Below are 18,681 nucleotides of genomic sequence, written 5' to 3'. Positions count from 1 at the left end.
GGACATAGCAAAAAGCAAGTGGGTAGGTGAATTTTCAAGAGGTGCGACTCAACCAATGGAAAAGGACAACCAGGTTTGAAGGCACTAACCAGACACTGGGCAGGGGGTCAAGCCAATGGGAATCCAGAGTGGAGGAATAGAAAGGCGGTGCCTTCGAATAGATTTGCTTTCTAGTGGGTTGGGGGGGGGGGGAAGAGGGAGGGAAAAAGCTACTTCACGTGACAGTTTCTCGAGGGAGAGGCTGACACGTGGACCGAGAGAGACTGGCGGTTAGAGCGTGACGGGCACGTGTCCTGCGCCTTGAGACCCAACCCCCAGGGCCAGGGTCACTAGGTCCGCGCGTGCGCAGAAGTCTCGCTGCTTCCCGCGCTTTCCTCGTAGACTGAGTATTCCTGAGAAGCAGAGGCTTCAGGTACTGGCAGGGAGGGAAGAGCCGCCCCTCATCCCTGAGGGGCGGGGATGCGCTCCTCGCCTGCACTGGCTGTCTTTACCTGAGTGTGTGATTTCTGAAGTTGTATATTTCCTTTTCCCTTGCAAAAAAGCTCGGGGAAAGCACATATCTGTGGTGTGAAAGTGTGTGAGGCAGGAAGGAGAAAGGAGAGGGGAAGAATCGGCTGCTGTGACTCGGCCCAGAGAAGCAGCGCGGCGGCAGGAGGAAGAGGAAGAAAAAAAAAAGAGAAGACGGCAGGTGGTGTGTGTGGGGAGGGGGAAGAGGGAACTGGAATATGTGTATATGGGGCTCAGGTAACTCGGGGCTAAATGGGGTCTAGCTAGGTTGAACTCTGAAGTTCCGGCAAGGGCCTCCTGTCGGTCTCAAGGGTTACAAAAGGAGATCTGAGGCCCAGGAGTTTAACAGCAACAACTCTGGAATTGTGAGGGTGAGAGTCCCAGAGCAGGATTTTTCATCCAAGAATAAGGGACTTATAAGGGACAAATAATAAGGGACAAAGGCCACTTTAGCACTTTAAGAATTGTGTCCACTTTGCCTCTGAACTTCACGTGCCTCCTTAGTGAGGGCAGGGTGATAGGTGGGTGTCAGTAATGTCAGTGAAGGTTTTAAGCAGGGTGCTGCTGTATAAAATGTTCATTTGCTGGTTTTGCTTTCTGATGTTAAGGTTTGCTTTGACTTATCCCACTCATTTCAGGCTATTTCGGTGACTGATAACTATTCTTCCCAGACTCTTCCCTTTTGACCTTTTTGGAGAGCACCCCCTGATGGAGAAAGCAGTTGGTCCTTTACTAGTCTCTGGGTTGGACTATTTGTCATACTTAGCATACCTACTGTTCAGATATGTACCAGATCTAAGTCAGGGAGAGGAACTACTTTTTCTAGGTTTCTTTGGAAGAAAGAAGAGGATTTAATGGCACTATTGCAGTTACCCTTCATTTGGTTTTCCTGCTGCAAGTTTCTTCCTAGGCAAATTGACTTTTGTAAAATATTGGTCCACCCATATCACATTTCCTAGTTAATTAAATCCAATAAGTTTCTGTCTACAATCTTCAAGATTACATATAAAGGCCCCTGTTTGGTATTTGAAGCTCTTCATTACCTAGTCCCTTCCAGTCTTGTTAAGCTTTATTCTTTTCATTCCTTTCTTCGATCCATCCATATTTATCTGATTACTTTTCTTGCTATGGGATATACCACCTTCCATATTTGGCTTTGCACCATTTTTCTCAGATGGCTCAATTATGCCTTGTTCTTATTTCAGTCTCTTATTTCCTTGGCTTCTTTCAAGACAGCTTTTTGCCTTCTTTAGAAGGCCTTTTCCAAATCCTCTTGTTGCAAAAGTATCTTTATCTTCCATTTGATGCTGTCTATTTGTATGTATTTACATATCTTCCTATTTAGAATTTGAGCTCCTTGAGAGCAGGAATTGCTTTTATCTTAACTTTGAATCCCCAGTGCTTACCACAGTTCCTTGAAGATAGTAAGCACTTAATAAATGCTTTTGACTGGAAAGAACTTGAGCTTTGAAATGGTGTCCCCTTTGCCTTCTTCAGACTCATCACTATGCCTGTGATGCGCTCCTCCTCTCTGTGCCATGGCTTCTCTTCCAGTTCTGGATCATCACCATGGCAGAATGGGAGGCCAGCTAGTCAGAGGTTTTCATCTGCTTCATCTACCTCTTCTGCTAGTGTTTCCTGGGCTGAAGAGAGGAATTCAGTTTTGGTTTCAGATGTTGGGTGAGTAGGGCTGAGAAGTAATTATATAGCCCTGTGCCTGTATTCTGCCATTGTGTGGTATCTATGAGGGTAAGACCCTAAGTCTTATTTATCTTTATATCTCCTTTGGTACTTAGCAAAGTGCTTTGCATGTTGCAGGTGCTTGACAAGAATGAATTCCTCTTACTGAGAAAATAAGATATTAATTTGAGAAAAATTAATTATTCTCTTATTGCATCAAGAATAATATAATTGTTTAAGAATGGTATAAAACCTGTCCAGGTTCAGAACAATATCTAACCCAGAATTTAGACTGATGTTAATATAGGAAATGCTTTGTAGCATAGAAAATTTTTGATTTTCCATTTATTTACTCAACAGAGATATATTGACTACCTGCTACTTGTAGAATGTAAATGATTGAGCTGCTCCTTTTTCTTAAGAGTTCAGTCTATTAGCATAAGACTAGACAAAATGTGATAATGATTTTTTTTCTTCTAACAGATAATTCTGTTGTCTTTTCTGCATTTAAATAACTACATACAAGATAGAAACAGAATAAGTTAAAGATAATCTCAAAGGGAAGACACTAGTATTAAGAGGGTTCCTTTTTTCAGAAGGTGGTATTTTAGATGAGACCTGAAGGGAGCCAGAAGACAGAAATAATGGAGTGTATTTCCATAATAGAGGAAAGGAAGAGTAACCTTTGTGTCTGTCTTAATGCCTAACAATGTTCAGCATTTAGTAGGTACTAGGATCACTTCAACCTTATACCTTTCTCTGACCTTTATCTTTCCAAACACATAAGAATAATCCAACTTAAAAATATGTTCTTATTTCACCCCAATAATTCTCAAAAGACAAGATTTCTTAATCTTTTTTGGGGTCATGAATGCCTTTGGAAATCTGATGAAGCCTATCCTCTTCAGAGGATGTTTTTAATGCATGAAATAAAATACATAGGAATACAAAGAAAATACAATTGTCAGAGTATTTTTGAAAAAACAGTCACAGACCGCAAGTCTGTGAATCCCTCTTCTAAGATTAAGTTACAGATATTTTGTTGATCTACATTGGTGCATGGAGATTCCATACTGGAAGTTTTTACTTCAACTCCACAATGAAGAAGTTAAAGGTCTAGGTGCACATCATTCTTCCTCCAAATCCTCATGGAATTTATATCATTGGCCCGATTATTTTAATTATCTTCCTTTGAATCATTTTTATTAGCTCACTTATTATTGCTTTTGGGGGAACATAACTAGCAGTGACATTTTAAACTAACCATGTTGAATTAGGCCTTTAATATGTATCATATTTTAAGAAGTACAATTTAATTTTCAGAATATTGAAATTCTGCTCATGAGCAATAGCCATCTTTTATTCCTTGGCATCTTTCTTATGTTCCTGAGATTAGCCATTTCTATAAGCAAGATAATTTCCTATGCCAGCTTAGACAATTGCATATATTCCAAAGGATCTTTAGGAAAGGATTGTATTCAACAACTCTTTTTTTTAACTTTTTCATTCTTGGGTCCCATGCTTTCAATCACGCGATAGCTCTAATAAATACCTCTGGCTATAGTAAACATAATTCCCCTTTCCTTAGAAAAGATAGTCCTAGAGGGCAGATGTTTTTTCATTGGGGAAGGAAAGGCTAGAGATAGAGAACTATAACTCAACCATTTTTTCCTTCTAATAATATGAGTGTAAGAATTGGCATGAAATATTATAGCTAAGGGGAACCATGTTCTCCCATAGGGATAGTGACGGAGACTTTGAGGATGTCTGGAAGCAGCAGATGAAGAAGAGGGTGGCCAGAAAACAACCCAAGACCACCCCAGTGAGTCCTACTTTTTGTGCTTTGATTTGGAAAATGGGAGTGGGCGAATGAACTGATAGACACTAAGGATGGGGTTGCTGGAAAGAATTCCTAAAAAGATATTGAATGAGAAATAACAGAGGTTTGGGAATAATGGAGAAGAGAAATAAAACTAAAGAAATAAAATAAAGGGTAGGGCACTAAGGATATGAAGGGATAGGAATAGGATTTAGGGGCACTGGGTGAAAAGCAATGATTGTTTTTGATCCAATCCATTTAGCTATTAAATGAGTCAACATGTAAATCAGCACGATAAAGGAGTGCTAGCCAAGCAGTCAGGACATTAAATTCTGCCACTACTTAGGCATGTGTTTTCATTTCTCCAGACCTCAGTTCTCTCATCTTCTCATAAAATGAGAAATTTGGACTAGATTATTTCTCAGGGACTTTTCATGTTAAAATTTTGTGAAATCAATTTAAAATGAATTGTGTCTTTAAGAACTTTAAGCTAATAGCCAAAATACTTTCCCTTTGGTTTGTAATTTCATGTGTTAGTAGATGGGGTGGAAGAGGAGAATGAGAATTGGAGTTATATTTTGTTCTTTTTTTCTAAATAGCCCTCTTTTTTTTTATTTTAATAAAATTTTATTTTGATACAAAAGATACTTCTCAACCAACTTCTATAAATTCATTCTTTAAAACTGTTAGTCAGAATTTTCTAATAGTGATTTGAACTTACAATACATTTTACTCTTGTTAACTGAAGGGGGACATGTACTGTAACTTGAATAATTTGGTACAAACATCATCCATTTGACCTGATTAGTGTTGGGTTTATTTTCAAAATTTTTGTTATTGTTCTTTTGGCTCTACGTTCTTTACTCTCTATTACTTCATGCAAATATTCTTGTGATTTTCAGAATTTTTTGTATCTCTTATTCTTTATAGCAGAGTAATATTCACTACATTTGATTTGTTTAGCCATTTCTTAGTCATTGGACACACATGTAACTTTTACCATTTTGTTGCTCATAGTAGCATTATTTGTAATATTTTTGTACATAGGAATCATAATCTTCCATTCTTATACCCTTTCTCTGCACTTCCCCAGGTGGCCAAACATCCAAGGAAGGGGTCCCAAAAGGAGGAGTATGATGGCCATAGGAATCTGAAACCTTCTTCTAGTGATCTCTTAGAGGCTGTGAAGACAGCTAAGAGTGCCATGCAGGTAAAGGCACAGTTCCTGATCTCTTTGATTTGTTATTGACTTATGCTCTGCATGATGGGAAGATTAAAAGCAGGTGTCTACAGCCTTGGATTGGTTTGGGTATCTTAATGAGCCTAAGCTGAGATAGGAAAGATAGATATTGGACTTTAGGGAAAACTTTCAAACATTAAGGAAAATGGAAGCTTGGGAAATGAGGGTGGGAGTGTTACCTTTCTAGAGATTTCTTAGGATATAAGCTCTGTGACTATGGACTGAGAAAGGAGTGAGCTACAGTATATCAAGGAAAAAACTTGAGTGTGAGGTACATGTTTTGATTTTATCCTTGTCACTTCTCAGTTCCATTTTTTCTTTCCTGACATTCCTACTCTAGATTGTGGTGGATGACTGGCTGGAGAGCTACAAGCAGGACCAAGCTGCAGGATTTCTAGAGCTGATTAACTTTTTCATTGGGGCTTGTGGGTGCAAAGGTAAAGAAACTCCTTACCTTTGATAATGGTGCAAAGGGAAGAGAAGAGGTACAGAAGGGAACAGCCTTAGTGCATGTCTTGTTGGCCTTTTGTCAATGCTAATGCAAATTGGGTGACTTCTATATGAGAAACTGGCTCAGGTCTCAGTTGTAGAGAAGGTTCTAGAAAAAGAATCAGCATATCTCCATAGGAGAAGACACAATAAAAATGAAAATAATGAATGTTGAGAGGACTGGCCACTACTGCCCTGTGAATTGGCCTGTTTTGGGAAATAACATGAGAAGATAGTAGAATGATCACCAAACTGACCAGACATTTACTTTAAGCAATGTAGATAGAAGTAAATGTCACCTAGAAGAGCTAATATTTACATAGCACTTTAAGATTTGCAGAGCACTTTTATGTTATGTATGCTATCTTATTTGATCCTCAGTCCTGTGAGGCAGCTGTTTCTATTTTCACTTTACAATTGAAAAAACTGAAGGCAAGAGGTTGTGATTTGATTAGCTTTACATAGTAGAGTGTAAGGCAAGGTTTGAACTCAAGGTCTAACTCATTCTAAGTCTTGGGGTAGCAAAAAAATTGGAAGAAATGGGAATTCATCTATTGGGAAAAGACTGAATAAATTGTTAAAATATTTAAGATAATAGGTTTTTTGTATTTTAACAAACTATATATTTATGAAAAATTCCAAGAAAATTTGGGAAGATTTATATGAACAGATTCAGGGTGAAATAAGCAGAACCTGGAAAATAATTTATAAATAACTACAAGAATGTTAAAAGAAAAAAAAAACCTACAATTGTAATTAGTATTAGCACCAATATCAAACTCAGAGGATTAATAATAATCAATCTCTTCCTTTGATGAGAGATGATAGAGAACTTTTCTTTTAAAAAGCAAGTGCAATGTCAGCACCCAGGGAAGAAGAAAAACAGTGACATAATGTGCTATAGGTAAAAGAATAAAGGAGACCTGGGTTCTGTATGTCAGCTCTTTCTTCTTCCCCTCTTCAGTTTCCTCATCTGTCCAATGAAGGGATTGTATTAGACAATATCTCGGCTCACTTAAAACCACAGTAGCAGCAGTACTACTATTTATATATATTTACATTAAAAATATTCTGTACTTTATCTCTGCAGCAAGCATAGTAGTACCTTGCTTGTCTTGCTACCACTTAGGAGCCATGAGACTGGGCAAGTTTCTGGTTCCTCATCTATGTAATGAGGATGAATAGTGCTTCTGCTATTACAGAATTGTTGTGAAGCTTAAACAAAATGTGTTTAAAATGTTTGTAAATTTTAGAACATTAGATAAACATTAAGTTCTTGTTACTTCATTGCTTGATGTATTGGAAAATAGCTAACTTACTTTTATTTCCTATCCATTAAAACCTGAATTCCTCTGGCCTTCAGGTGTAGTAACCCATGAGATGTTCAAGACTCTGCAAAATTCAGAGATCATCCAACATCTGACAGAGAAGTTTGATGAGGTAGGAAGAACATGGAGATTAGGAAATTGGTAGTTCCATATATCTATCATTTTTTTTTTTTGAATTGAAAAACTCTTATCCTCTTCTTATAGTATAGCTTTTAGGCTTGAGAGTTCCTGAATGAAATCTCAGACTTTCTTCAAGGGTAGAGTGTAGGAATAGAGGAAAACAGAGTGGAGAAAGAAGGAAACAGGCGTGAATAAAGTCTTGTGGAAGAATAGAGAGGCACAGACTTTGGCTATAAGGGGCTCCTTCTATTTAATGATATTCCCCACTGAAATGTTATTTCTTTCGGTAGGATTCTGTAAAATACCCACTGGCATCACCAGGTCCAATTTGGAAGAAGTTCCGAAGCAGCTTCTGTGAGTTTGTGAATGCACTGGTGTGTCAGTGTCAGTACAGCTTTCTCTATGATGATTTCCTCATGGATACCCTCATTTCCCTACTCACCGGACTGTCTGATTCTCAGATCCGTGCTTTCCGTCACACCAGCACACTGGCTGGTAAGTATATAGTTAATGAGGTGGGGGAAACTTTTTTTGCTCAGTATCCAGGCAGCCTGCTCACTAATCCTGGATCTTTCTAGTAGAATCCTAGTTTTTCAGTCCAAAGGTTTGCTTCTTTGGTACTAAAATTGGCCCATTTAACTTACTTTTAGAATGTCACAATTAGCTGGATTAGTAGTAGGCATTGTTCCCTAAAAGGAAAAGTATGAGAATCTGTGACTTTCCCAAATTTTGTTTAATTAAATGTGAAGATGATATGTGAAGATGATACTGTGGGAATAGTATATTGAATATCGTCAAAACCTCCTGACCTAGGGACTGTTAGTTCATCTTCAGGTTTCAGATGAGCAATGTAATTTTTTAATGTAGTAGAAAGAACATTGGGTATACATTAAGAATACATGAGTGTAAGGCAGAGGTGTTAGTACATAACCTAACCTGTTAGACTAGAACTGGAGTCAGATCTGTCTTCTTTAATTAGATTAGGAATAATCTATGACAGAATTTCCAGTCTTTGTAAATTTGTTAATTCTGTGCTTCTTACATTGTGTTATTTTACCTTTTCCCCTTATGTGCTTTCCCCTTAGGTCAAGTTCTTTTTGATAAACCTCATCTTTTTCTTGGATTTATACAGTAAGGAAAGAAAAAACTTAGCCATAACTAGGCCAGAAAAACTGACAAATATTCCAGTCAGGTCAAGATTAGTTAATGGAAGTAGTTCAGAGAAAGGGACTGCCATGGTAACAATACTTAGGCATAGGTCTATTTTTTAATTAAAGAGAATCTCAAAAGGACTAGGTTTAAAGCTGGACTATTGAGTGCTCTACTCCTTCCCCTCAACTTTGTATCTGGGTTTTTCTTATATAATTTTCTCTTTCACTTCTTACTCCTTTGTGACATCCTTTTTTCCTCTGTACAGGTATTTTTTCTGATCCTTTTTATTTTACTTTTACTCTCCTCCTCTCCTCACCTTTGTTATAGCCATGAAATTAATGACTGGTTTAGTAAGAGTTGCCCTTCACCTGAGTCTTCAAAAGGATAACAATCAACGACAGTATGAGGCAGAGCGCAATAAAGGTCTGGGCCACAGATCCCCTGACCGTCTAGAGAGCCTGTTGGAAAAACGCAAGGAGGTGAGAACGTCATGTACACCTTTTGCTACTTCCAATTCTTTTCTGGTCTATTAAAAAAAATTTTTTTTTTGTTTGTTTTTTTCTGATCATGGCAAATTACTGGACACATTCTCACTTTCCCACTCCATAATTGTAATAGGTCCCCATGTAGACTTGTAAGAAGTCATTATACAATAATTAAATAGAGCTCTTCATCCTTTCTAATGGACATTAAAGATGATTCCATACTTTGACAGAATTCATTTTAATTTTCACGTCTGTCATCAAAAGTATATGTGTATTATGGGTGAAACATCTAATGCTTGATGTTTATGTGACATGTAGGAGAGTCTAGGGCTATTAGTTGGTGCAATGGATAGAACAATGGGCCTGGAAAACTCATTTTCCTGAGTTAGAATCTGGCCCCAGACACTTCCTAGCTTTGTCACCCTGGATGAATCACTTACCTGTTTGCTTCAGTTTCCTCATGTGCAAAATGAACTGGAGAAGGAAATGGCGAATCATTCATATGTTTTTGCTGAGAAAACACCAAATGAGGTCATAAAGAATTGGACATGATTAAAAGTCCTGAACAAGTCCCCAGCACCAAGTGAATTAAGAACCTAATCGTTGAGAAGATGTGGGAAGTTGAGAATTAGTAAGAAGACAGTATTATCAGTTTGAGATCCTAATGAAATCTGAATGTTTCCTGATGTCTGAAAGTGTATCTATACCATAGAACATACCTAGATTTTCCCTTTTTTCTGAGATAACATTACATTTTCCCTTTATTTCAGAATCTAGTATCACATTTCACATGTTTGACAAGACTTTCCTTCTATGTACCTGTTAAAACAGGATTTGTCTGGTAGGATCTTTTTCATGATGAGAGATATTCCATGATGAAATCTCCAAACAAGGAGCCTTCTTACCTGTTCTGTTTTTTCTGGCCCCCTCCAAGTTGTCAGAATATCAGTAGTAGCTATATTGTATTTTCTTTGCACTGATAGATCAGATCTTAGAAATCTCTCCTTTTTTAATTTAGCATTTTATTTTTCCCCGGTTACATATAAAAAAAATTTTAACGTTCATTTTTAAAACTTTTGAGCTCCAGATCCTCTAACTTCCTCCCTGCCCCACCTCGTTGAGAAGGCAAGCAATTTGATATTGGTTGTGTACATGCATAGTCATGCAAAACATTTTCATAATAGTCATGTTGTTAAAAAAAAAATGGACCAGGAAAAAAACTCAAGAAAAATAAAATAAAATAAAAAGTATGCTTCAATCTGTATTCAGACATCAATTCAGACCAATTCTGATGGTCTTTTTCCTTATAAGTCCTTCAGAGTTGTCTTAGATCATTGTATTGCTAAATCCTTCATAACTGATCATCTTAAAAAATCGCTGTTGCTTTGTATACAATACATTTCACTTTGCATCAGCTCATGGAAGTCTTTCCAGTTTTTTTGAGAGTATCCTGCTCATCATTTCTTTCTTTCTTTTAGTTCAATATCCTCATTTTATTTTATTTTGGTATTTTAATAGTATTTTATTTTTCCAAATACACATAAAGATAATTGTCAACATTCATCTTTACAAAATCTTATGTTCCAAATTTTTCTTCTCTCCTCCCCCCTCCGCCTTCACAACACAGCAAGCAGTCTGCTATAAATTAAACATGTGTATTTCTTTTAAATATATTTCCCTATTCATCAAAACAAACTCAATAGATCAAAAGGGGAAAAAACAAGGGAAAGAAAAAAAACAAACAGGCAAACCAAAAGACAGCAACAACAACACAATGAATATACTATTCTTTGATCCATGTTCAGTCTCCATAGTTCTTTCTTTGGATGTGCATCACATGCCTATTAGAGTTGCCTTAAATCACTGCATTGTTGAGAAGAGCCAAGTCCATCATAGTTATTATCACATAAACTTCTTGTTACTATGTGCATGTTTTCTTTGTTCTATTCATTTCACTCATTATCAGTTCATCTAAGTCTTTCCAAGCTTTTCTGAAATCAGCCTGCTCATCATTTATAGAACAATAATATTCCTTTACTGTCATATACTATAACTTATTCAGCTATTCCCCAACAGATGGGTATCCATCCACTCAATTTCCAGTTCCTTGCTGCTACAATCAGTTTTGTATATGCGAGTCCTTTTTTATGATCTTTTGGGGATACAGATCTAGTAATGACATTGCTGGGTCAAAGGGTATGCACAATTTTATAGCCCTTTAGGCACAGTTCCAAATTGCTCTCCAGGATGGTTGGATCAGTTCATAACTCCACCAACAATGTATTCATGTCCCATTTTTCCCATATCTCCTCCATTTATCATCATCTTTTCCTGTTGTCTTAACCAATATGAGAGATGTGAAATTAACACTCTTACCTTTAAGCAACTGCCAGGACTCATTGCCAAAGTTATAAAAAGTTTGATATTAGTATAAGTGGTAGGAATTCCCATACTGTCAATTCCTTAAATTGACAAAATCCTTTGCATAATTGCCTATAAATTAAATAATTTGCTTTGTCTTTAATAATTTTCATTTTTCTAGAAATAGTTTTTTAATCTTCTCCACAACTAAGGAAATATGTTATTCTTTTTTTCTTAATTTTAGTTTAAAAAATAGCTTCCATGATAAATGTGGAACTATATATAGAAGAATTGCATATGTTTAACATATATTGGATTGTTTGCTATGTAGGGGGAGAGATGTGGGAGAAGGGAGGGAGAAAAATTTGGAACAGCTTTTTTTTTTTTTTTTTTTTTTTTTTTTTTTTTTTTTGCAGTTTTGATTTTGCAAGGGTGAATGTTGATAACTATCTTTGCTTGTATTTTGAAAATAAAATTTATTTTAAAAAAGAAAAAAATGGCTTTCATATAATCAAGGCATATTCTAGCCTATGAGATTATCATATTAATAACATATTAATATCAAATTTTCAAAAAAATTCTTCCACAAAACATTGTGATTTTGAGTTTATCAATCACTAATTGATAACAGTTGGTCCCACTTTTGGATTCTTCATTCCATTATGGTCATCTTTCCCTCTTAAACCAGACGTTAAAACAGGTTTACCCTGTTTGTTCCTGGTGCTATATGACCAAGGAGAAATTATTTAGCTTTATTAAGTTTCAGTTTCTTCATCAGTAGAGGCAGTAATACCTACTTCCCAGGTTTATTGTGAAGATAAAACATTTTACAAGTAACTCAGACTTACAAGCTTTGGATTATACCTAGAGGATCATAAAATCAAAATTTTAGATCTAGAACGGATCTTAAGGATCATTTTATAGATAATGAAACTGAGGAACAAAGGAGAACTTTAATACAATTAACAAATATCTGAGGTAGGATTTAAACATAGATCTTTCTGGCTCCCAGTACAGTATTTTACAGACTCCTTCCTCTGTTTATGTTAAGGACTTCCTGTTTGATTTATTATATCTTTCTCATTTATTTCTTCTTCCTTTTTATTCCTACTTAGAAGAATTTTATTCCTATTTTTTGCCTCTTTAGAGACAATTTGTGGCTACATGGATAGAGCCTGGCCTGGAGTCAGGAAGATTTGAGCTCAAAACTAGCCTCAGACACTTTTTAGCTGTATGACCCTGGGCAAACTCATTTAACTTTTGATTGCCTGATAAAATAGATCCACTGGATTAGGAAATGGAAAGCCATTCCAGTATCTTTGACAAGAAAACTCAAATGAGGTCACAAAGGGTTGAAACAACAAAAATATAATCCAGGGCTTCATCAAACTTAGTCCTGGACTGTTATAATACTACTAATTGGCCTTCCCCCTCTACTTTGTTGCCTCTTTGATCAAGTCTCTGTCACTGACAGGTTGATTTTCATAAAATACAGCTCTATTTTCATTATACTTCCATCTAGAATCCTTCCATGCTTCTACATTTGTCTAAAGAATAAGAGTTCAAAATCCTTTACTTGACATCAAAGTTCTCCATAAATCTTTTTCAAATATCCTTTTCTAACTTTATCTCCCATAAATGCCCACCTTGTACTTTTTACTTTAGGGAAAAAAAATCTCTTTTCACACCATACCTGTGCATTCATGTCTTGGTACTTCTTACTCTGTACTATTATTGGGGAATGTCTTCCCTCTCCTCTAGCAGTCATCTAAACTTCTTTTAAAGCTCAATTCAAATCCTTCTGTAAGACAATTTTTACTACTTTAGTCTATAATGGCTTTTCTTCTTTTCTATCCATATAGCAGTTATAGCATTCTTTTTGCCTATGATACCTTATGTCACACTTTATCTTATATACATGTTTAATATTCTCAGCTGGATTGTTAGCCCAATGAGAGTAGAAACCATGCATCAAAAATCTTTAAAACTTCCACAAATAGTATTTATTATAACTGTCCACAGATAAAGTCTAAAATATGGATCAGAGATTTAATATCCTGGTTACTGTTTGAGATAGCATTACACATTTGGGAAGCTTAAGACCATCCCCCCCATCAGATTATTTACTATACTTAACATGAAATGATGATGATAAAATGGGAGTATTTGGGGAATGGGGCTCCTTTGGACTTATGTGGCTTCTTTTCTACTGGAAGACCAGAGTAAATGATCTGTATAATTACTGTTGCTTGCCGCCTTTTGCAACTCACTCTCTCCTCCCCGCCAATCTCTCCATGTGCCATGTCTCAGCTCCAGGAACACCAAGAAGAGATAGAGGGAATGATGAATGCCATCTTCAGGGGTGTTTTTGTACACCGATACAGGTGAGGCAAGGGACTCTCCTCAAATGATTTACCTGTTCAGTAGGAATATTAGGTGAGGGCTGTTTTTGTGGAATGGGATGTATCTTGCAGAATAGAGAGAAGGTGGCTGTGCCCTTTTATTTCTCTTGGTTCCAGGGATGTTCTCCCTGAGATTCGTGCCATCTGCATGGAAGAGATTGGGACATGGATGCAAAGTTACAGCACATCCTTCCTCACTGACAGCTACCTCAAGTACATTGGCTGGACCTTGCATGATAAGGTTGATTCAAGTCTTTTCTGTTTTCCCTTTTCTTCTAGTCCTAGTTCAGCCTGAAGGCCTCCCAATTCTTTAAGGTTTTTCTACTATTCTAAGATAATAACTGTCCTTGATGGTGTTTTCTCTGTCATGCTACTGACTCTTTAAAATTTTGTAACCAGCACTCGACAGAAAGGGAAAGGGAATTGGGATAGGGTGTATGGGTGTGTATGGGGGTGTGGAGATATAATATATGAAGTGTTTCAGAGAAGAAATTGAACCTCAGCCTGAGGAAGAACATAAAGGAAGTTGTAGATAGCCCCTCACAAAAATGTGTTTATAGATGTATGTATGCATATGCCTTTCATGGATATATAGATATGCTTGTATTTATCTTCATGAGTTTTGTGGGTGGTGTATAGATAATAGGTATACTAGTAATATCTCAGAAAAAAAGGAACTGGGCTGAAAAATCAGAAACCCCATCTAGGATGATTCCCCATTATATGTATGCCTTTGTTCCTTTCTAGGGTGGTAGGAAGTTATATAATCTTTTATGGATTCTCCCAAGCCTTTTTTTAAGCGAATCCCCTGGTCAAAATGGGAAATTTTCACAAGATGGGGAAATAAAAAATATTTCTAAGAAACTACTGAGGAGTTCAGCCACCTTTAATTCCTTTTGGCTTCTCATAGCAAAGGGAAGTTCGTCTAAAGTGTCTGAAGGCTCTCCAAGGCTTATATAACAATCGGGACTTCATTTCCTGTCTGGAACTTTTTACCAGCCGATTTAAGGTTAGACTTGAATAATGGTGGGAAGGTCCTTCCTTCTTTTCAACTTATTTCTCATTTATTTTCCTACTGTAGTTCTAATCTTACCATTCCCATTGCTCTTAACACCTTCTCAACCTACTCAGAATAATTTTCCATTTGCTTCTCATAGGATCCTTTAAGATTTAAGAGAGCATGATGGAAAGAATGGAAAAGATTGGGGGTATTTGGTACTCTGGGATTAGGAGAATGAAGAAAGTTTGTGGGTTATGTTCTCCTGATAGGATCGAATGGTTTCCATGGTAATGGACCGAGAATATGATGTAGCAGTGGAGTCCATCAAGTTACTGACCTTAATCCTGAAGTGAGTTCTGAAATGTGGGACGGGGAGTATGTGACTGTGTTCACCTTGTCCCTTTCTAGTGATGGCTGCCTTTCCAAAGTCTTCACACCTCTTCCCTACCTCTAGGTAGGCTGGGCCTTCCTTATGTGCTGATAGATCTTCACAGAAGGAGATCACCTATCTTCATCCTCTTCCTCTTCTTCTCCTTCTTCCTGCATATTCTTCATTTTGAAATTTCTTGTGAGTTTTATCTTTCATTCCTCGTGATTCAGTTTTAGGTCTTCTTCTAGATGATAGCCATCTTATTTCTGTAAGGTACTTGGGATTTTTTGACACTCTTTTCCCCTGATCTCTTGGCAGGAACATGGAGGGAGTACTGACAGACACTGACTGTGAGAGCATCTACCCTGTGGTGTATGCCTCCAACCGAGCTTTGGCCTCTGCTGCAGGGGAATTTCTGTATTGGAAGTGCGTTACAGATTCACTCTCACCCTGCTTGCCTCTTGTATCATTTACTACAAATTCCCTTCTCCTTCTCCCCACCCAAATATTCTGCTATTTATTTCCCAGTAGTCCCCATGTACTCTAAGTCTCCCTTTTCCCTTGTCTTTCCTCTTTACTCCCTTCTCTCCCTCAAATTTATTTTGCTTATCATTTTCTCCAGGCTTTTTTTCCCTGAGTGTGAGGTAGGAATGGCAAGTGGAAGAGAACAGCATCACAGTCCTCGAAGGAATTTTTTCTATCTCTTGCTAGCTTTCTCCGTGGAGAGTGAGGTAACTGCACAGAAGATAGTGAGGATATTAATCAATGTATTTTTGATTGGGTGGGAATGGTGGTAAGGAGTGGGTCACAGGAAGAAAAGAAATTCTTGTATTATGTACCTTTGGATTTTGGGAGCCTGTGAGAATGCTGAGAGCATTAGGCACCGATGACTAAATGACTTCCTTAGGAAGGTGGTAGGAATACTAGTTTGTTGAAAGGTAGAGACAATATACTCTGTATAGTACATTTCCCATCAGAGAAATCTGTGGCCTATGATTCTCCCTTTTCCATAGCTCCATGACCATGCAGCTTATCTGGTGGACAGCCTGTGGGACTGTGCAGGGCTTCAGCTGAAGGACTGGGAGAGTTTGACAGGGCTGCTGCTGGAGAAGGATCAAAGTGAGAACTGGGAAGTTGGACTGTGTGTTTTCTGAGAGTCAATTCAGCAAATATTTATTAAGTACCTGCTATGTTCAAAGCATAAACATTTTAAAAGATGGGGATAAAAAATTGAATATAACACCTGGCTCTTATCAAAGAATTTTTAATTACATTGGGAGGAGGGATTTTTTGGAACTTGGGAAATATGGACACAAAAATCTATAATGTGTGAGAAATGTTGATAAGTAGATATAAAAGGTCCCAACAACATGCTATGAGAACATATTTCAGAATGTTTGAGAGAGCCAAGATAGGAGAAAGGTAAGGGTGACAATCATTGACTATAGGCTAGTTTGTGACTTTGAAAATCTCATTGCTCACTTAGGTCTGGGAGATGTGCAGGAGAACACTTTGATAGAGATTCTTGTGTCTAGTGCCCGACAAGCTACAGAGGGTTACCCTCCTGTGGGGAGGGTCACTGGGAGAAAGGTATGAACTTGTAAGTAGTATGGATGGTGGGAGGGTGGTTGATTTGATTCAAAACAGGTGATTCTGTCCATGTCTCAGGCTAAGTTATTCTCTATCTCATGCTAAAACTATGTACAAATCTGTTTCTAGGATTACAGAGTCTGTGATAGAATTGTTTTTTGTTTTGTTTTCATCCTGGCAAGTGAATTAGAGGTGTTTGCAAATAAATGAAAATTTTCAATATTTAGTCAGGGGGTAAGAGTAGTCTTTAGTTATTATCTAAGTGAAATTCACTCAAGTTTCCTTCAGTTCTTTTTGTACCTCTCTGATTCCTAGGGTTTTACTGCCAAAGAACGTAAGATCCAGGCAGACGATAAGGTAAAATTGACAGAGCACCTCATTCCTCTGCTGCCTCAGCTTCTAGCCAAGGTACAGCATCTTCAGTATCAAAGAATGGGGGAAAAAAAGAAATTCTTTCAGGGGACTAGGGGTTGAAGAAGGAAATGAAAAAACTTAATATGTGTTTCATTTTTTAACTACCACAGTTTTCAGCTGATGCAGAAAAGGTATCCCCTCTGCTTCAGCTTCTGAACTTCTTTGACCTCAACATCTACTGCACTGGACGCCTACAGAAAGTAAATAGAGAGTGGAAAAAATGTTCCTCATTTATTATTTCCATGTCCATTGATCTGTTTCCATCCTGGGATCCAGATGCCATACTTTTAGCTTCTGGTTCTTCCTTTTCAGAACTCATTGCTTAAAACTAAAATTTCCTTGTCCTAGCATTCTGTCACTGAATCCTCCCTCCTAAGTCCTAGACTCTTATGTGGTGCCTTCTTTATCCGTTTTAGCTTCTGTTCCCTACATGCTGTTTCTTACTGACTTTATATTCTCCCTAGCACTTAGAGTTGCTCCTTCAGCAGCTTCAAGAAGTAGTGGTGAAGCATACAGAACCTGTGGTGTTAGAGGCTGGAGCCCGTGCCCTCTACTTGCTCTGTGACCCAGAGTTCACCTTCTTCAGCCGGGTAGACTTTGCCCGAAGCCAACTTGTAGACCTGCTTACTGACCGATTCCAACAGGAACTAGAGGAGCTACTACAGGTCAGGATTGGGTCCAGGGCCCAGGTATGAGGGCTTTCCATTCTTAAAGGGAATCAAGAACCACAGTCAAAATATTGAAGTGCTCCAGAAGGGGAATGAGAATTAAGGAGGAAAGACAATTGAATTTTTTTGGGAAAATTCTGATGTAAGGACCTTTTTGTCCTTAGGGCTCCTACTTGGATGAGGATGAAGTGTATAATATGACAGCCACTTTAAAGCGCCTTTCTGCCTTTCACAAGTGAGCATATTCCTTTTCCTTTCCCTACCTTAACTTTTCTTCTGGCACAGTGCATTTTAATCCTTTTCTTTTACCTCCACCCTGATTTTCAGTGCCCATGATCTAACACGCTGGGAGCTGTATGAGCCATGTTGCCGACTCCTGCAAAAAGCTGTGGATACTGGAGATGTTCCCCGACAAGTGAGCCAGAGGGGAAAAGAGAATAAACCTTTTCCACTTCTAGGAATATTCCCCAGGGACTTGAAGGGATGTTTCTCCTCTTACACCATTGAGAGGTGCCCCACTTCTGCCCAATAGTGGTATCTTTTCTCTTTGCCTGAAAGAAAATTATGGGGTCCCCCTCAGTGTATTCCAAAAGATTTTAACTTTAACTTTAAATCTGAGAATATTTGATAAGTCTTTCCAATACCCAAAGGCTTAAATCTACACATATTCTCTTTAGAATTGTTTTTTTCCCCCCTTCTTACACCTTTCAACTTTCTTCCTGTACCTTCTGTTTTTCCATTCTTTATTTCCCTTCACTGAATCATGAAGATAATCCTCCCGGCACTGACTCTCATCTATTTCTCTATCCTTTGGACGTTGGCTCATGTCTCTGGATCAAATTCTTCTCAGGTGATTATGAATCTAATGTGTGGAAGTTGGATATTGGGGAAAGCTAGTCAAGGAAGCCTGTCTTTGTTTTTATTGTAATCATTCCCCTTCACAATTCATCTATATAGGAACAGGTGCTGGGCTTGAGGGAGAAATTGTTGACCTTCTGTGATCTCTGTCAAAGCTGCCTCTCAGATGTGGACTCAGAGATCCAAGAACAAGTGAGA

At 37.7% G+C, this 18,681-nt stretch overlaps 1 protein-coding gene across 3 annotated transcripts in view; it reads left to right on the top strand.

Annotated features, from left to right (window-relative positions):
* Positions 1 to 251: 251 nt before the first annotated feature.
* The window catches only part of STAG3 (stromal antigen 3), a 35,900-nt gene continuing 17,470 nt past the window's right edge, over positions 252 to 18,681 (top strand). For 2 of the 3 annotated variants that reach the window (XM_051996033.1, XM_051996032.1), the window contains exons 1-22: positions 2,010 to 2,187; positions 3,928 to 4,009; positions 5,100 to 5,216; positions 5,587 to 5,683; positions 7,099 to 7,175; positions 7,474 to 7,678; positions 8,663 to 8,814; positions 13,492 to 13,565; positions 13,701 to 13,824; positions 14,494 to 14,592; positions 14,853 to 14,932; positions 15,272 to 15,379; positions 15,576 to 15,684; positions 15,967 to 16,072; positions 16,440 to 16,543; positions 16,859 to 16,951; positions 17,068 to 17,157; positions 17,422 to 17,622; positions 17,790 to 17,860; positions 17,953 to 18,040; positions 18,395 to 18,475; positions 18,583 to 18,675. In XM_051996033.1, the coding sequence (XP_051851993.1) occupies positions 2,015 to 2,187; positions 3,928 to 4,009; positions 5,100 to 5,216; positions 5,587 to 5,683; positions 7,099 to 7,175; positions 7,474 to 7,678; positions 8,663 to 8,814; positions 13,492 to 13,565; positions 13,701 to 13,824; positions 14,494 to 14,592; positions 14,853 to 14,932; positions 15,272 to 15,379; positions 15,576 to 15,684; positions 15,967 to 16,072; positions 16,440 to 16,543; positions 16,859 to 16,951; positions 17,068 to 17,157; positions 17,422 to 17,622; positions 17,790 to 17,860; positions 17,953 to 18,040; positions 18,395 to 18,475; positions 18,583 to 18,675 (2,424 nt within the window). In that variant the 5' untranslated portion in view covers positions 2,010 to 2,014. Of the gene's footprint in view, positions 413 to 542; positions 692 to 2,009; positions 2,188 to 3,927; positions 4,010 to 5,099; positions 5,217 to 5,586; positions 5,684 to 7,098; positions 7,176 to 7,473; positions 7,679 to 8,662; positions 8,815 to 13,491; positions 13,566 to 13,700; positions 13,825 to 14,493; positions 14,593 to 14,852; positions 14,933 to 15,271; positions 15,380 to 15,575; positions 15,685 to 15,966; positions 16,073 to 16,439; positions 16,544 to 16,858; positions 16,952 to 17,067; positions 17,158 to 17,421; positions 17,623 to 17,789; positions 17,861 to 17,952; positions 18,041 to 18,394; positions 18,476 to 18,582; positions 18,676 to 18,681 lie in introns of those variants that run through there. The other variant, XM_051996034.1, reaches the window with a different exon arrangement.

The sequence above is a fragment of the Antechinus flavipes genome, chromosome 4 (genome assembly GCF_016432865.1).
Source record: "Antechinus flavipes isolate AdamAnt ecotype Samford, QLD, Australia chromosome 4, AdamAnt_v2, whole genome shotgun sequence".
Taxonomy (NCBI): domain Eukaryota; kingdom Metazoa; phylum Chordata; class Mammalia; order Dasyuromorphia; family Dasyuridae; genus Antechinus; species Antechinus flavipes.
This window is presented reverse-complemented; position numbering and strand designations above follow the sequence as displayed.